This window comes from Serinus canaria, chromosome 19, assembly GCF_022539315.1.
Source record: "Serinus canaria isolate serCan28SL12 chromosome 19, serCan2020, whole genome shotgun sequence".
NCBI lineage: Eukaryota > Metazoa > Chordata > Aves > Passeriformes > Fringillidae > Serinus > Serinus canaria.
The window spans coordinates 5,010,691-5,028,635 of NC_066332.1; the positions used below are offsets into that span (position 1 = coordinate 5,010,691).

At 41.9% G+C, this 17,945-nt stretch overlaps 1 protein-coding gene across 1 annotated transcript; it reads left to right on the forward strand.

Annotated features, from left to right (window-relative positions):
• The first annotated feature begins 927 nt into the window (after positions 1–927).
• NCBP3 (nuclear cap binding subunit 3) lies at positions 928–17,108 on the forward strand. Its single transcript, XM_009094719.4, has 13 exons — positions 928–1,102; positions 2,669–2,734; positions 3,467–3,572; positions 4,455–4,580; positions 6,509–6,637; positions 8,842–8,915; positions 9,786–9,894; positions 10,678–10,777; positions 11,076–11,182; positions 12,204–12,489; positions 13,161–13,318; positions 14,471–14,635; positions 15,141–17,108. The coding sequence occupies exons 1-13, from the start codon at positions 950–952 to the stop codon at positions 15,374–15,376; spliced, it is 1,815 nt and encodes a 604-aa protein (XP_009092967.1). The 5' UTR covers positions 928–949; the 3' UTR covers positions 15,377–17,108.
• The last annotated feature ends 837 nt before the right edge of the window (positions 17,109–17,945 follow it).

The window sequence follows — 17,945 nt, forward strand, 5'->3', positions numbered from 1 at the left end:
TGGAGGGAGGGTCCTGCAGCTGGAGAGGTAATAGGAATTCTTAGTGGTGCAATGATAACACACAATGACAATGGGATGTGACTGTGTAGCCTGGCCATTGTAGTGTGAAATAATGATGCCAAGGCAGGAGCAACTCCTCAGGTAGAACAGGGCCCTGGTCTGCTGTGTGTGAGGGAATGGAGCTGATTAGTGTCATTAGGGAAATGAAGAACTGGTCTCATGGGGACTGGTGAAAGCATGTGGTTTATTTAGGCCAAGAAGAAGCAAGGTTGCTCTCCTGAACAACCTGAACACCTTGGGACAAGGGGACAAGGATAACTGAGCTGCAGTTTGATTAGCTGAGAATTAGTTTGATTTTATCACAGGTGTAACATTCCGCTAGTATGGACGGAAAATTTGAACCTTAGAGTTCAGATAGTTAAAAAACCTCTTTTTTTGCGGGGAAAGGGCTTAAGTTCTGTGTTTGTCCGCTCTCCGGGGCCGGGGGTATGCGGGGACACCGCGGGGCCTCCCTCTGCCCCGTCTCAGTGGCCGTTCTCCACCCTGAGCCCCTGGGCCCTGAACCGGCTCCGGGATGTGCCGGGATGGGGGTGCTTGGCTCCGGGGGTGCACCGGGCTCGGGGGGTCCGCTGGGTCTCGGGATGCGTTGGATTCGGGGTGCGCTGAGTCTCGGGGGTGCGTTGGGCTTAGAGGGGGCACCGGGCTCGGGGTCCGCTGGGTCTCGGGAGTGCGTTGGATTCGGGGCGCACCGGGCTCGGGGGTCCGCTCGGTCTCGGGGGATGCCCCGGGCCCGCCGTGCCATGCCGTGCCGTGCTGCGGGCGGCGCTCGGGGCCGCTGCGCTCCGCCCGCCCGGCGCTCCTGGCCGCTCTCCGCGCTCGGAGCCGCCCCGCCGCTCTGTGCCGCCCCGCGTTCGTCTCGCTGGCCGCGCTGGGCGGGCCTGGCGGAGCCATGGCGGCCGTGCGGGGCCTGCGGATCTCGGTGAAGGCGGAGGCGAGCACGACCACGGCGGAGCCGCGCGGCGCCGAGCCCGAGCCCATGGAGGTGGAAGAGGGAGAGCTGGAGACCATCCCTGTGAGGCGCTCGCTGCGGGAGCTCATCCCGGTGAGGGCCGGGAGGGCTGGCTCGGTCCAGCGGTTGGGGGTGTCTGAGCGCTCTGTGGGGGCTTTTGGGGACATTCTTGGGAACAGCAGGGATGGGGGAGCGGGGGTGTGAGGGGACTCGGGGACGAGCGCTAAGGAAGCGGGCGGGGTGTGCTTGGGAAGGAATGGAATAAAGGAAGCGGTGGAGAAGAGGATTTGGGGTGCAGCGTTGGGGTGTGGAGCAGGCTGTGGGAGGGTGTACAGGGAGTGTTTGAGGAGCCCAGGGAATGAGTACCTGGAGCGGGGAACAGGGGCTGACCGCGGGGTAGCAGAGCTGGGACTGTGGGCTCTGACGAGCGGGCTTTGAGGGCTTCCTTCCCCATGTTTTTCTGCCCTTTTTCACTCTCCCCGATTGTTTCTGTACAAGTTTTAGTAGGATTAGATTTACCAACTAAAAATGGGTCAGAGTTCTAAAATCCTAAGTAATCTTTTGCTCTGAAAACTTGGGTGTAAATTGTTTTGGAAGCTAATCTTTAATTAGCTGATCTACCAACGTGCTTGTGCTTTTGCACAACATGTGGCCTGAGAGACAGCATCGTGCTGTACTTCCTTGTGCTCCCTGAGTCAACCTCAGACGCTGTGGGGTTTCAGCTTTAAAAACCATGTTTATTTTGCTTTTCCTTTTCTAGTAACTCTGGCCATTTGGCAGCATTAGAAGAACTTTGGTGCTGTTACTAAGAAAAGCGGTTGGATTGTGTGTGTTCTTCGGTCTTTCTAAACTGAGACTAACCTACTTCTAGAAATGGCTCTTTAGCCAAAGTAATTATTGCAGCACAAGTGTAAAGAACACGGTTACTCCTAAAGAAAGCAAGAGGTGTTCTTCCAGCTCCAAACTTCTGCCAGTTCAGAGTGTCAGAATGAAGAGGTGCCATTTTACAGATGCAAACACTGGAGGGCACAGAATTGGGTCATTGGTCCAGGGGCTGTGGGCTTTAGTCCCTCTCTGAATTCAGCAGTCCTGACTGATAGAGAGGAAATTTGTAATTTTTTTCCCTCTCATTCTTCATTTTTACCCTCTCTCAGTATCAAAACAGAACTGTTTCACCTTGGGATTTGGAATTTGGGGTTAAAATAATGATAGGAATAAAAAGTTAGTTGTTTCATTGTGGATGTGGCTTGGTGTTCTCACTTTATGAGGTTAAAAGCTGCAAACTGACATTTCAGTAGTCAGGTATCACTGTTAAATCTGCTCATGTTTTACAAGGAAATTATACCCAAACCAAAATTGTGCAAGTCTTACTTGGGAAAGATGTTTGATGACCTTTCCTGTATTACTGAGAGAGTAAAAGCTTGGCAGCAGCTGACATAGAAACTAAATTCTGTCAAAGGAAAGAATCCTTACGGTGAGGGAAGTTTGGTTCAGTTCATGTGCTTTCACTTTCACTGACATGAGAGTGCCTCTCTGTCCAGGGATGTAGGAAAAGAGGATCTATTTCTTGTAGGAATGATCTGGTAGGTTTTTTCAGTGTAACAAGTGTGTTGCTTTCAGTGCTCATTGAGATTTCATCACCATTTTGCTTTGTTTCAGGACACCAGTAGGAGATATGAAAACAAAGCTGGAAGTTTCATCACTGGCATAGATGTAACCTCCAAGGTAATTTTTGTGCTATGGCTCTTCAACATTTGTCATTTTTGCCACTGGAGAGGTGGAACTGTTTCATTTCTTTCTTTCCCAACATGTACAAAGGCTTAGCCTGGTGTTCAGATGATGCAGCTGGTAAGAATCAAAGTGTGTGTTCCAAAGATCCAAAAACCTATAGTGCTTCCTAATAAAATCTGGAGAACAAGGGGCTTCTCAGCCAGTTCCCAAAACTGCACAACTTCCAGGCAGGCTGTTGTTCATGAGCTGCATAAGAGGAGCCTGAGTTGCCAGTCTAAAAAGTTCTCTGGAGCCAGCTCTCCAGTGTTAAATGCATGCTCAGAGAGACAAATTCACACTTTTGTATATATTAAAAAAACAGGGGGAAAATTATGTAATCTTCAAAGATGAATTTTGCCTGTGGTAGAAAGACTTCTTTTAGAAAAGGGGGTTTATTTAATATTTGTTAATAAGGATTAGATAATGTTCCTGTTTCATGATGGAGTCTGTGTTGTCTGAGCCACCTTGTTTTCCTGATTCCCACTGCTGGACCTACACAAAAACTGTTCTGTGACACAGAAATATTCTTGTGAATTACTTCTGCATTCTGAAACCTACAGGTCTCTCCAGAATGAACAGAATTATTAATATAAATTGTTGTTGTCTGGTAGATTTTAGGTATCCTCAGTGCAGTTTGTTGAGTGTGCTCCTGGCTCCTGTTTGAGTGCATTGTTTTGCATTTTGCAGGAAGCAATTGAGAAGAAGGAGCAAAGAGCCAAACGTTTCCATTTTCGGGCTGAGGTGAATCTGGCCCAGAGGAACGTGGCCCTGGACCGGGACATGATGAAGAAAGGTACGAGTTCATCCAGCAGTCAGGGGAAAAGATCCCTTTAGTTACTTCCTCACAGTGTCTTGACTTGATTTATCCTGCAATATTTCCTACATTCCTAGAGGTTTTGCCAGATTACTGCTGGAAAGGAGTCACTTTGGGGTTGTTCCACCTCCTGATTTGCATGTCATTATTTTTAACCTCTTTGACACTTGCCACTTCACTCCTCGTTTTACCAACCCCAGCACAAAGATAACATTTTTTGTGTGCCTTATTTACTACTGCTAAATGCCCAAGATTCACCTTCTGGATCAGGGCTGTTTTAAGAATCTTTAAATGCTTTTTAAAAGCCCTGGAGCAGTGTGTGGGTACAGGTGGAGGACTCTGTGTCCTGTGCACAGGGAGATCAGACTCTGCTGTACACACAGTGAAGCTGCACTGATGGCAGGCTGGAACAGAAGCCAGGAGATGTGTGCACAACAGATTGGTGCTTTTGGCACCCAGTTAGTTCTCAAGGCTTTTTTTCCAGCTGGCAGCTTGGATCTGCTAAGCTGTGGCCTGGAACAGCTCCCCATCAGGTGATACAAGTGGAAATGCTTTGTGCAGGGCCTTGTTTTGTTCTGCCTCTTTAGTACTTAATGATAGAACTTTGGCAGTGTTCAAAGAGGGGAAAAAAATGTTTTTCAAGCTGTTTGGTTGCTGTGCAATCTCTGTATCTACCAGTGCTTGAAACTTCTTTTAATTCTTAATTTATTGAAAGTTTTACATTGTGGAAGAATAAGTTATGGTCTATGTCATGCTTCACTTCAATTAGTTCCTCTTTAGTTTATTTAAAGTATTTGCTTTATAAACTCATATGGCACTAATCTGAAAGCTTGGAATTTTGTGGTTTTTTTCTCTTTATAGCAATTCCTAAAGTAAGACTGGACACCATTTACATTTGTGGAGTTGATGAAATGAGCACCCAGGACATCTTTGCCTATTTCAAAGAGTATCCTCCTGCTCATATTGAGTGGCTGGATGACACCTCATGTAAGCAAACAGAGCATTTGTAATTCTTACTCTTTTATTTAAACCTGGTTACAACTATATCTCTAAGGGGGAAAAGAAAAATTTCTGAAATTATGAAAAATGTCTAAAATTATTATCTCCATCTTGACATAAATAATATATCTGAGAGAGGGTGATTGAATGGTGCAGTTGGGCAGGTTGGGATGGTTTTGGGAGGAGGAGGAGGAGGACATGATTTGTTGCCATATTTGTGTAGTGCATGCTCCAGGAGAAATGGGTGGGTGGAAGGAGGTGGCAGCTGGGTGTGATTTCCATAGGTTGGAAAAGCAATGTGGGTACACATGGTGAGGGCTGTTTTGGGGAGTGAGATCAGCAAGATCAAAGGTGGTGGAGAGTTGTGCTTTCCTCACTGACACTGAAGCCTGTAGAAGAAATTGTCATGTGGCTACAAAGCTTGTGCCTGAAATAATAATTTAAAAAAAAAAAAATAGGAGCCAGTGCAGGTTTTCCAAATAGCTGGAAATGTACTGACAAGCATGGCTAAAAGCTGAGAATCAATACCTTCATTCTCTGGAGTGACCCTGAAGAAATTCTGTTCCAGTTCAAGGCAAGATAGATGGTGACCTTGAAGTCACTGTATATGACAGCTTGAAGTACTGGCACGAGCTGATAGAAAATGTGAAACCCAATGAGCCCTGGGTGGATAATTACAGTCAGAGCTGCTGGATGGACCTGTGCTGATGCATGAGCTTGCAAATGCACAGCTTAACTATCTGAGACAATCTAACATTGTCTGTTTTCTTAAATGCTACATGGGTAAATTCATATGAAAATTAAGGCTTCAGGGTTGTAACAATACCCAGTTATGGTTATTATGCATTTTTTTTAATGGTGAATTTTCATGCTGTGTCTGAGTTACCATGTCAGCTACACTTGGTGAAAATATCAAGAAAAAGCTTTTTCTTTTCAGCATAGATTTGCATTGTGGCAAATACTCAGTGTTCCCAACTTAATTACATCTTAAGGTGTGCAAAGGTGGATTTAGTGTCCTGTGTTTCAAACTGATGAATGTGAAATGATGAAGGTTTTGGAAATTTGGAGATGGGAAGATGAGGCAGACTGAAAAATATGTAGATTTATTAACCAATTGTTGAAGTTAATAACTGGGTGTTCTTCACCTTGTAATCCTTGTCTGTTTGAGTATTTAAAGAAAGATTCTCTTATTTTGGGTCACTGTACTCTTTATATCTGAATCCACTCTGCTTAACAGCAGAACAGAGACATTTGTTGCTGTATTTGTACCAAGTGCAGAAAGCTTTTGTTCAAATCCTGTTTCTGAGCAGTTTTAACTCTTTCAATTTCAACATCTATTAAATGCTCTTAATTTGCCTAATAAATTATATTTTAGTATCATCTGGTGATGCTTAAGGCACATCCTGAATGATATTGAGAACCTGTGTACTCTATAATCTGTGCAAAGTGCTGGAGCAGTCTCCTATTTCCCCTTATTTTCCTGCTTGTTGGAAAAGATTACCAGAATTCTGCAGTAAAGTCCAAGGTTCTGTCAATTGCCAAAGGGGAAAAATATCCAGGCTTCATTCCTGCCCCCTGCTGCTCCCATAATCACATTTGTGTGGGAACACATGGATCCACTGACCCCCATCCAGTGCCCTGATTTGCTGTTTTCAGGAAGCCTCTCAAATCTGTGGTTTTGCATTTCAGTGATTCTGGAGGTTTGATCAGCTCTTGTGTTTTGTAATAAGCTGAAAATTGTGTGTCCTTCAGCTTATCAGGTGTATTAAAGAATATGACCTTCCCTGCAAGAGATCTGATGGCTTTTTCTGTCATTTCTGAGTTTTTGTCATTGATCTCCTTCCAGCAAGGCAGGGGAGATGTGACTGCTTGATGGCACCGACTGCATTTGGGTTTTGTGTTTCTGTTTGTCCCAGGTAATGTGGTCTGGCTTGATGAAGTGACAGCAACACGGGCTCTAATAAATATGAGTTCCTTGCCTGATCAGGAGAAAACAAAGAGCAGAGAAAACAACAAGGAGAAGACAGCTGAAAAAACCAAGAAAGGTAGATTGAGATATGCAAATACAGCCATCATCTCATTAAATCAATGAAACTTTAAACTTGTGCTGGGGTATTGCATAACCTAAATTACTGAAGGAGCTTCTATCATATAGTTGCAGGTAAATGTATTCTGCCACTTTAAAAAAGGCTTTCATCTTGGAAACCTTTTGAAGAAGCTGCTTCTTAAAAGGTGGGTTGGAGCTAGACCAAAAGCAGTAATTCAGTCGATACTAAACGTGTTAGATGAGGCTGACACTGAGAGCTGGTATTTATAGTGGGCCCTGTGCACAGAAATAGCTCTGGGTGATGTGCTACAAAGGCAGGCAAAGTGGGCAAAAAGCAGGTGTGAGAAAGTGGCCTATTTTTGAAATGCCACAGCTAATTCCCTTTTTGATGCACCACCATCCTTCAAGTGTATCCCTCACAGCAGCGTGACAGTGCCTCACTTCAGCAGGGTGTGTACCAGCTCTAAATTTGGCTGGTATCCTTTTAAGAAAGGAGTTATTAAAAGGTTGGTTATAAAAGAGCAGAGCAGCAGAAGTGTGTGTCAGTGTCGTGATCAGTCTGGTACCTCGCTGCCTTGATTGTAAATTTATTTTCCTTTTATGTGGGGAAGTTTAAAATCAGAATTTTGCTACCTGAGGACAGTTTTGCTCTTAGGCTGCTGTGGGTGGTGTGGTTGGAGGTGCTCTATCACATAATACAAAGAAAAAAAATTGTTATATTTATTAACTTTTCCATAGATTTTGCTTAAAAATGCCATATATGACTTCATTGCAAGTAGCCAATCTCTCTGTTAGATATCTGCAGTTCTTCCAAAAGCCTTTCTGGGAAATTTGGTGTTTAAGGCTTTGTTAAATTTATGGATTCTTCAAATTCACCCCCTTTTCCTGCTCCTTTTCTCCACAAAGCAGTGACTCCTCAGCCATCCATGTGACTTTAATTTTGCCCAAATGTTGATAAAGCTTCAAGTAAGACTTGTTAGGAAATTTCTAGAGATTAGGGACATTGCTTAAATGGAGCATAAACATATATATTTAATCCTGCTTGCTATGAATTGCATATTATATTATCATTGCACCCCATCTGAAAATAAGAACTGTCATCTGAATTATTCCTGTTCCTCTGGAAAAGTGGGATATTAGAGAAAGTACAGACTGTTCAATTACATCTTAAGGTGTGAGATCCATACAGATACCCTGGAGTCATCTGGCTTGGTTGCATTCCTTTTTTTAGATAGGAATTTAGGGAGGCAAAAGATTGGTCTGTGCTATGAGAAACTTCTAATTTGTGAGGGAGAAAAATGCCTGAGTACTCTCTCTGCTGGAACTTAATTATTCTGGTTTGAATTTGGGTAATTTCTTTACTGAAATTCTCTCTTTGGTTTCAGTTTGGTTAATTGTGCTTTATTGTTTTCACTCAGGAATATTTTCCAGGATCTTTTGAACAGCTGCCACTCTCTATTTTAAGTCCATTGTTGGAAGAGATTTAAGAGAGGGAACTCTGAAACATAAAAGAGAGGATTTTTTTAATCTTAGGCCTATGAAGCACTTTGAGATCTTTGCAAATGATATTGGCATATCACACTTCATAGCTGTCCATAGTCATTACTTTTTTACAATATTTTATTTCTTGGAGGCTTTGGGAAAAAAAAATCACCATAAATTTTCTTACACTGGGCTAAAAAGAACTAAGAAATCAAAGCAGCTCACAATGTTAACAGTTCTGGAAGCATGCTCTTATTTTTTAGTTATTTCACAGCAAAATTAAGTCACTAAGGTTAGTTGTTTTCCTTTTTACTACTCTCTCTCTCTCTTAAGCTTTTGATTAGTTGGTACTATTGGATATTTGCAGGCATTTGAAAAAGAGATGGAAGGAAAGGCTTTTATGTGCCTTTAGTGCCTTGGCCTTGCTGATCTCTGATTTTGAACAGACTAAATCCTGACAGGCAGTGCAGTTTCATTTGCTTTCAAAGAATTAAATTAATGATGCACATGTGCTGCTGCAGGCACAGAGCTCTGAATTTCACTGTGCTCCACTTTTCCATAGGCATTCAGTGCTTTGATTATTCCCTAGGCTGCTCAGGAGGAAGGAAAACACCTTCAGGCTGATTTCAGACAATGTAGGTAATCATAAATCAAATGAGGCTGACACACTAAAATGGAGCTTGGTTTTGTTTTGTTTTTTTCCCCAATTATTTTCCTTAGAAAAACAGGAGGAAAGCTCTGATGATGAGACAGAAGAAGGAGAGGTTGAGGATGACAATCCCAGTGATGTGGAGGTCAGTACAGAGGGGAAGTGAAAACTCTGCTCTGGAAGTTCTGCTCTGGCTGGTGTGACGTTTTCACAGCATTTTAGGTTTCTATTTGCAATTCACAATTTAATTATCAAAATAAATTAGGTGGGGAGTGAGAGGGAGTGCAGGTGGGGATAATCTCAATGGAAAGTGCTTTGTGAAAATGGATTTTGGAGAGTTTAAGAGTGAGCCTGGCTTCTCTTTTCTGCTGAGAGGAGGCAATGAGAGAACAATAATGGAAGGCAATGACCTTTCAGCAGGGAAAGTGCTTAGAGCCCAATGGGATTTAGGCTGCCCATGGATCTGTGGGAATCAGCACACACAGTGATGGCCTGGCAGCAATTTAATCCTCACTGCCTGAGTGTATAATAGGTGTGATTAGGATTTCCTGTAGGAATAAATCAGTGAACACTCCATCATGGATGTCTGATTTGAGTTTCTATAAAGCAGCTATAAATGAAAAAGAAGGGTTTTTAGTCATTGTGTGAGGGCATGAGAACCTGTTAATAAAATAATTTGGATATGAAACAGGGAAAAGAATCATTCTTTTCAGTGCCCAAGTTTTGCTATTTATTTTCTGCATTTCAGTCAGTAATATAGGGTCCGTTGGCAATTACTGGATTTAATAACCTGAGTTAATGTTGTGGAACAAGAGAAGGAAATATTTTAAATTTTCAGGGCAATTTACATTAAAAATTAACATCAGCCTGTCAAGAAAATAAAGCAGAGTTCATTTGAACATCATTTGAAAAATTATTTTCTTCATAACCACTTGATTGCTTCTCTGTAAGCAACCCATTTTTGTTCAACAGTCATTTGAATTTTGAGTCCAAAATACCTTTTTTGCCCCCAAAGTTGGATGCCCTCTCCCAGGTAGAAGAGGATTCCCTCCTGCGTAATGACCTTCGCCCTGCCAATAAACTGGCTAAAGGAAACAAGCTCTTCATGAGATTTGCTACTAAAGGTAAATGACCAAGCACCCTGAATTCACTGCTTGTTGTACTTTTATTTGTTAGCTAATTAATGACTCAGAGTGCCTGCTTCTTATTTATAACACTCCTTATAAAATAACACTTCTTATTAACACTTAAAAAATGACACTTCTTATAAAAGTGGGATTTTTTTTTTTTTTTGCTAATTGTTAGGTATTAAAATTTTGCCATAAATCTACATTTCTTGTGTCACTTATATCCAGTTCAAGTTGTATGAAAATTATTGTACCTGGAAATTGTATTTTGGGCACAGGGCATTCTTCCAAATCCCATGGAATAGGAATGATGCCTTTTTCCAGAAGTAAATTCCACATTTTATAAATATGGATACAACTTGAGATGCCAATGAGGGATTAGTAAAAATGATTGCTAAATACTCATTTTATTTATGAATTAAAAAATCCATATAATTTCTGGACCATGCAGGAAGTGGCACATTCATTAAGAAAAGAAAGGTGATGAGGAAGGTGAGTGGAAACTGCAGCAGTGACAGGGGGATGTAATGCCCTGTTAAGCTGATCTCTAGAAACCCAGTCTCCCTGGAATTAAGTTTCTAGACACAAATAAAGCTGTGATGGTAGGAGAAATTCCAGAGGTGTAAGCAAAATTGAATCCTTCATGGAGGAGGGTGAAGTAATTCTGATTTTAAGGCACACTCAGTCTCACTCTCTGTCTTGGATGGTTACTTATTTTTATGCTGTGCTGTAAGTTATACTCTAAGAGGGAAAAATTCCTATAATTTATGTTTTTTGCAGATGACAAGAAGGAGCTGGGAGCTGCAAGGAGAAGCCAGTATTACATGAAATATGGCAATCCAAATTATGGAGGCATGAAAGGAATTCTTAGCAATTCTTGGTGAGTGTTGGACAGAGGAATTGGAACGTTGCAGGTAATTGGAAAAGCTAATCTAAAACTGTTTTTATTTGTAGATTTTCTGTTGAGTTTATGTAGATGCTTCAGTGTAAATAATGGTTTTGCAATGTGAGTGTGAATTATATGGAGAGACTTTTCCCATGCAAATAATGTTTCTGTTCAGACCAGCTCTGACATAAACGTGTGTCTGCTGTTGAAGTAGGTGATAATTGCAGGATTGAGGGGTCGTGAATGAGCCATAATTCCTGTGCCAGCCATGTCAGCCTCTCTCTGCTTTCAGGAAGAGGAGGTACCATTCTAGGAGGATCCACCGGGATGTGATCAAGAAGAGGACTCTGATTGGGGACGATGTGGGCTTGACTCCCCCCTACAAACATCGGCACTCAGGTACTGGTGGCACTGGGACAGCTCTGGGGGGACACTGGGACGTGGAGGGCTGGGCAGGATCTGGAGCAGTGCCTCAGCAATCCCACGGGATGTGTGGAAGTCTTCTTAAAAAAATAAATTTGAATCCCATTTTAAGAGTTTACAGGAAATTCCTGTGGTGGAAACTTCATTCTGATCATTGCTTCCCAAAATAGCTGCTGCTTTTTATGTGACATTTTTCTTCTATAAAATTTAGAGCATGGGGACTGTGGCATCAAAGACCAAAAGAAGGGATGAATGACTTCTTCAGCCTTCTTGACAATTTGTCATACTTGCTAAGTCAATTCTCCCAATCTCTAAATGTAGAACAATAGAGATGAAAAAATTCTATGAATTAGGCTGGAATATCTTCATCTGCTACCTAAGGTAGAAAAATAATGGGTATAAAAATCTGGCATGAGACCAGTGCAGTGTGATTGGCCTGTTAAAAATACAGCCATGGATGTGACAAATCTCATGGAAAATTTTCCATGTTGGTCGTGTGGTGCTGTCTGGAGAGATGTCTGAGTGCTGGTGATGACTCAAGTGAAAATGCTTCTATTTAAATCAGTGTCTGTGATGAATTCATAATAATGACACCTGTGTTCTTTTTGGCATTGCTGCTTGCAGGACTTGAAAGGATTTTTGCAGAGCCAGCAGCTGGCACATTAAGCCCTGTAAGATCCTGGGAATTGTGCTTAGATCAGCAAGGAAGAACTGCACCTTCTACAAGAGGCAGTTGTGCTTTAATTACTCTGTCCAGCTTTGTGCTTGGCCAGGCCTCTGAGGGACTGAACACCAGGGATATTTTGTCCTGTAGCAGTTTTATGCCACTTATTGATTCCACTTAAAATACTCTGCAAAATATTCTCTCTTTAAGAAGAGAGAACTGAAAGAACTTCAGACTCACCTGTAGGAGATCATTAATTGCAGTGAGGTGATTTTCCTTTAGGTTTCATTTTTCTAAAATTCATTCAATCAGAATGAGTTCGTTTTGCTGCAGGCTTGGTACATGTTCCTGAAGAGCCCATAGAGGAGGAAGAGGAGGAGGAGGAGGATCAGGACATGGATGAAGATGACAGGGTGGTGGTGGAGTACCGGGATGAGCTGCAGGCTTTCAAGCAGGCGCGGGAGCGCGGCGCCGCCCGGAGATCCAGCGCCAGCGGCTCCGACTCGGATGAGATGGACTATGACCTGGAGCTCAAAATGATCTCCACCCCCTCGCCCAAAAAAAGCATGAAGATGACCATGTATGCAGATGAGGTGGAGTCACAGCTGAAAAATATTAGGTAAAAGTTTCTTAGTCTTTAGGAGCAGCAGTGAAGAGGGATTGCCTGGTTTTTGTGACAGAGCTGTCCAAGATTGAGGTAGCAAAATGATATTATTTTATATAGATTTTCCAACAATACAGAAACTAGGCTTTCAATAGAATTAACATTTTTTAATACAGCTTTTTCTGCAGATCTCTCTATCCTTGCTTATTAAAAATAATGAAACTCAAAGTAGAATCAAGAGAAATTTATGCAAACAATCATAATCAGCAGGGAAGATTAACTCCTCTTTCTGTTTTCTCTTTGCCATCTCTTATCTCAGAAAAAAAAATAGCCCTCAGTTGTTGGTGACAAAAAGGAATTTATGTTCATAATGGGCTTACCAACCAAAGTTGTATATATTGTAGGTGAATAAAATAATGTGTCACTTCAGTGGGGTGGTTATACTCATTATAATGTCAGCAATTTTGAGGCTGCCTTGAAATGGATACTGAGGTATTCATGGAATTATTGTTATATTTAGGATTCTGGTTTGAACAGCTTCTAACCATTGGTTTTACTACTTTTTCTCAGCAGAGAAATCCTGATACTATTATTTTCTGTCATGTAATTTTCCACATAAAGAAGACTTAAGAACTATAGTAGATTGGATTTTATTTAGAGGACATCAAATCTATGATTTATTTTAGGAATTCCATGCGAGCAGATAGCATAGCCACCAGCAACATCAAAAACAGGATTGGCAGCAAAGGATCCTTGGAGAAAGTTGCAGATGTGAGGCTCCTGTTGGAAGAGAAACGTCAGAATAACTCTGGGCCACGGCAGCCAAACAGCACTGTCAAATCAGGTGATTTTATCTCTCATTGCTGGGCAGAATTGTTTCTAAAATATATTTATTCCACACCTGTGCTCCAGTGCAGATAAACTCTGCATTCACACAGTTTGTCCTCACTGGGAGATTGAGGTGGGAATTGCTTTGGGGAAAGAATCAAGTGCACTTCAGTGAAAGCTTTTTTAGTTGTTGATTTCCATCCATTTTCTTTGCCTGTGCCGATCTCCCCCCACTTTGTCCTTTTTGATTTGCTCCCTCCTTGAGGCACAGATTCTCTGCAGCTGAGAAACAGCACACAGGGAAGGTCCTGCCCAAAATCAAATGTGAAACACTGACTACATTTAAAAATACACATAAATACACATTAAAAATGTGTATTACATGAATATGGTTGGTTTTGCATTTGGCAGGATTTATTTCTGAGCTTAAATAACTTAATTAACTTAAACGTGTATAATTTCAGCTGCTTCTGACATATTTTTCACTTATCAGTCAGATAATATTACATACCTTTTTGTATTAATGAAATGTCAAAATTATGTTCGTGTATTTTACCCTTCCTGCCTGCCCATTTTGGGCCTCTGACAAGTTGACACATAGTCCTGAAATTCCCTTTGATTTAATATTTTTGACTGGACCTCCTGTAAGATTGGGAACATCCAACTAAGCCAGGCAAACTTCAGAATACAAAATTTACATCAAGGCTTAAGTATCAATATCTTTAGTATTCTTTTTATTTTATTCTGCCAAATACCAAGCAGTGGTAGAATTTTAAATCAAGGTATCTGTTACCTGAAAAGAATTGTTGAAGGCAGATCAGTTTTCATGGAATTTTCCCTCCTGCTGGATATTTACAGACTCTGCTGCTACCACAGGAAAGCAGCAGGCCATGGGATAACATAGGTTTTTATCAGAGCACAGCTTGAAAACATGAAACGTCAAATTTATTGCCAAAACTGAAATGAAATCTGGCTCGATTGTATTGCAGAAATTTCCAGGAAATCTCAGTATGAAAGACTTAAATGAACAGGCTAAAGAAAAGATAAACCTAGAGAATCTGTCTGCTTTCAATAGTGGATGAGCATAAACTGAGGTGGCAGAGGTAGAGTAAATGCCATGGGATTTTTTTTTTTTTTTTGTCATTTTAATCACTGAAAACATCCCCAGATGTGAGGCAGAGGCTGGGAAAAAGGCCACACTCTCCAGAAATCAAAGCTCCAAGCAGTACCTGTGCTCCTCGTCGAGAACCAATCTCAGATGTGCACAGCAGGCTGGGAATCCCCAAACAAGATGTGAAAGGCCTCTACTCTGACACAAGAGAGAAGAAATCAGGTTAGTTGTGTGCAGAAAATGTTCTGCTGCACTTCCTTTTGGTTTTGGAGTCCAGGAGAAATCCCAGCAGAAAGCCATGAGGGGTGAAGTTGAACGAAATTCAGGATAAATTAGGAAATGTTTGTTCAGAGCTTTGAAATCTAAATACACGTAGGGAGGAGCTGGGGGGTTTTGGGAGCAGTATTTTTATGGAGGTGGGCTGGAGATCAAGGACTGCTTTCAAACTGTGGGCACCAAAACAAGTGTCAGGAATGCAGGGGCACTGGAGGTGTGAATTAAACATCCTCTGCAAATGGGGAACAATGAACAAGGCTGCCCTGAGCCTCCTGCGGCTAAATTTCAATTACTCTTCAAAACATAATCAGTTCCATGCCAAGTATTGAGGTGGGAGGAGTAGGAAGGGTTTGAAGAGTTGCTGTGAGTTTAAGAATTGGTTCCTTGACTTTCTCCTCTCAGTCCTGTCTGTTTTGGGCTTTTTTAAAATGTTTGTTTTTCATCTGCTTAGGTAATTTATGGACCAGATTGGGGTCTGCTCCGAAGACACAGGAAAAGACTCCAGAGAAAGCTGAAAACTCGGTGGCATCTCCAGAGGAAGATGACTCTGAGCTGCAGAGGGTTTGGGGTGCTCTCATTAAGGAAAAAGAACAGTCCAGGCAAAAAAAGAGTCGCTTGGATCATTTACCCTCCCTACAAATCGAGATCAGCCGGGAAAGCAGCTCTGGCTCAGACTCTGAATCATGACTGGGTTCACAGCCTGACCCTCCAGGTGCTGCCTCTGCAGCCTGGCAGGATCCCCTTTGCCCAAAAGCTGGACACTGGCAAAGACTCTGCAGTGAAGGTTCCAGAAGTGTCTCTGATCCTTTTCTACAACAAGAGAGGCATAAACAAACCACTTGAAACCTAAAGCAAAGACGTTTGTCTGGAGTCTGTGGCTGGCCCTGTGCTCTGTAGGGCATTGTCATCTCTGGTTATGACAGCAAACCTGTAGTGAATTGTAGCAAAACATTTTCTCCCCCGAGCTTTGAACTTAAAAGATGAGGCAGAAATGCTCTGTATTTTTAAGGAGACTTTTTCTGTTCTTGATGTTTTCATCATGGAGGCTTTGAACAAAATGTTTTACACACCTCATCCAAAGAACAGGGCATTTACTTCATGATCCAGATCATTGCCTTGCCCTTCTGGCTCTTACCAGCACCTTTCCTTTCCTCTTGAAGTAATAACAGTAAAGCTTCCTGGGTGGGCAGCCAGCAAGGATAAAGCATGAAGGGATTGATTATCACACTCCCTTCCTCCAACACACTGAATGTAAACCCGAGTTACACATTTTATTACAGTTAAGTTCCCTGTAGGTATCCCAGTGGCACCACCAGAATCCAAGGAATCCTGCTCATTTATTTTGGTGGTGCCACATTCTGCTGCAGCAGGGATTAAGATGTTCAGGACTGCAAAGTTGGATGTTTGACAATTGTGTAAACCCCTGAGGGTTTGGGGGATGTTTTTTTTTGTTTGTTTTTGCTGTTGTTCCACGAGGAGAGATTATATTCCTGTCATTCCACCTGGATTATGTCCTGAAGCAATCTATCCAACAGCTGGAAAGCATTTTTATATTTGTGAGAATCTTCCCATTGGCCACGGTGAAAGCTCTAGTGGTGTTCTCCTCTGTGCTGTTCTATCTATGTAGAAGTGAAAGAGAAAAGGAAAACTTTAGGATCACTGTCTCCTGTCAATATTTTGGATGTTCTTCCTGTATATTACACGTGGATGTGGACATGGGTGACTTGTTCCATTCAGCTTTTTTACCTGCACATTTTTACCCTTCCCTGGGTAGGACAAGGGTTTGATCAGTGTGCAGCTGCTATTTCTTTATTTTTTTTTTCATGTTGCCAGTAATTCTGAGTGAGGAATAATGCAGCACATCACATTCAGGTAAACAACAGGTAGCAAAACCATTTTAATAGTCTGAAATCTGTTTGCATTGTCCCTGTTCCTTGGTTCTATCAGTCTGAAATATTTGTGAACTTCCTATTTCTGCTTTCTAACAAGGAGCTTTTTCACTTTTTTTGTCGTCCCCCCGTTTTTGTACTAAGTTGAAGTAGGTTTGAGATTTCAGCAAGAATCTGCAAAATTAACTTTTCTTATGCTTTATGATGTGTGAGGATAGCAGCATGTCAAATGAAAGGTCAAATGACAGGCACAGTGACTGAAGGGGCAATCTGGGGGCTGACCAGGCTTCAAGCCTTACTCTTTCCTTGTTTTGTGACACTCATCCTTGATTTTATATTTAATTATTGAATATATAAATGTCTCATAAAAGTACTGTTGAGAGAAACGCCTGCAATGTCTGATCACTGTAATAACTCATTTTAAACGTGTGCTTTCACTGATACCCTCTCCCCAAGCTTTCCCAGAGAATCACTCCCATCTCCCCAGATCCTGATAAAATTTATTTCACTGGTGTCTTTTTGCCAGCAAACCTTTGTGTTGTGTCACTGCTTTGAATCCATTGGGACCTTTCCTTTTCATGAAAAGAATCAACACCTCATGCACCAAAGCTGGATTACTGGGAACCCCTGTGTGGTATTTCCATGTCAATATTCCTGATTTAAACCTGGTGGAGGATAAACTGCTGGGAATTGAGGATCTCTTTAGGTCATCTAAAAGCTGGGTGAAATCAAGCACAGTCCTCTAACCCCCCTAACTCTGCTTTTGCCTTCCAGGTTGTCAGAAATCTGCCTTAAAAATTCCCCCACGCTGGTCAGGACTGTGTTTTTATGGTTTTGGGGGGGTTTCTGTGTGATATTGATCCCACAGGAGCTTAGCTGCAAGAAAAAAAATGAGGTTTATTGTTTAGAGAGGGTTTTGTAATTGAGTGTGCCTAGTTTTGCTTTTTTACAATGTACAGAGAAGCCTTGGAGAGTGCTGGTATCAGGAATCCTTTGGGCTTCCTTGGTTACCTGAGCCAGGGATTTGGTAATTAAAAATGAACTCTGAATTTTAACTCAATGCTTTTTCCTCAACGTTTTAACTTCCATCCATTTGATCAAGAGATTGCAAAGAGAATTTTGTTCCTTTCTCTTTGTGTTCAGCTGTTCAATCCTTAGCTAATGTGGTTTTTCACTCACCTCCCAGCTGTCATCACCTACAAGAATTTGATGTTTGATAGGGAGACGGGACCTGTGTATTTCACTAAAATGTGTTTATGTTGAAAATTGCAAAAAAGGAGAATGTTGGCTTTGGCTCTTGCTAGAGGATCTGAATTTTAGGTGATTTGTTATAGCACCACATTAATCCTTCTTGTAGGAAGTTTTTG

What these genes read in the sequence shown, in the direction of transcription:
- NCBP3 (XM_009094719.4), top strand. Translation starts at nt 950, where the DNA reads ATGGCGGCCGTGCGGGGCCTGCGGATCTCGGTGAAGGCGGAGGCGAGC. An exon ending in GGAATTCTTAGCAATTCTTG is followed by an intron (nt 10,778 to 11,075) that starts GTGAGTGTTGGA and finishes CTCTGCTTTCAG; the next exon opens with GAAGAGGAGGTACCATTCTA. An exon ending in TCACAGCTGAAAAATATTAG is followed by an intron (nt 12,490 to 13,160) that starts GTAAAAGTTTCT and finishes GATTTATTTTAG; the next exon opens with GAATTCCATGCGAGCAGATA.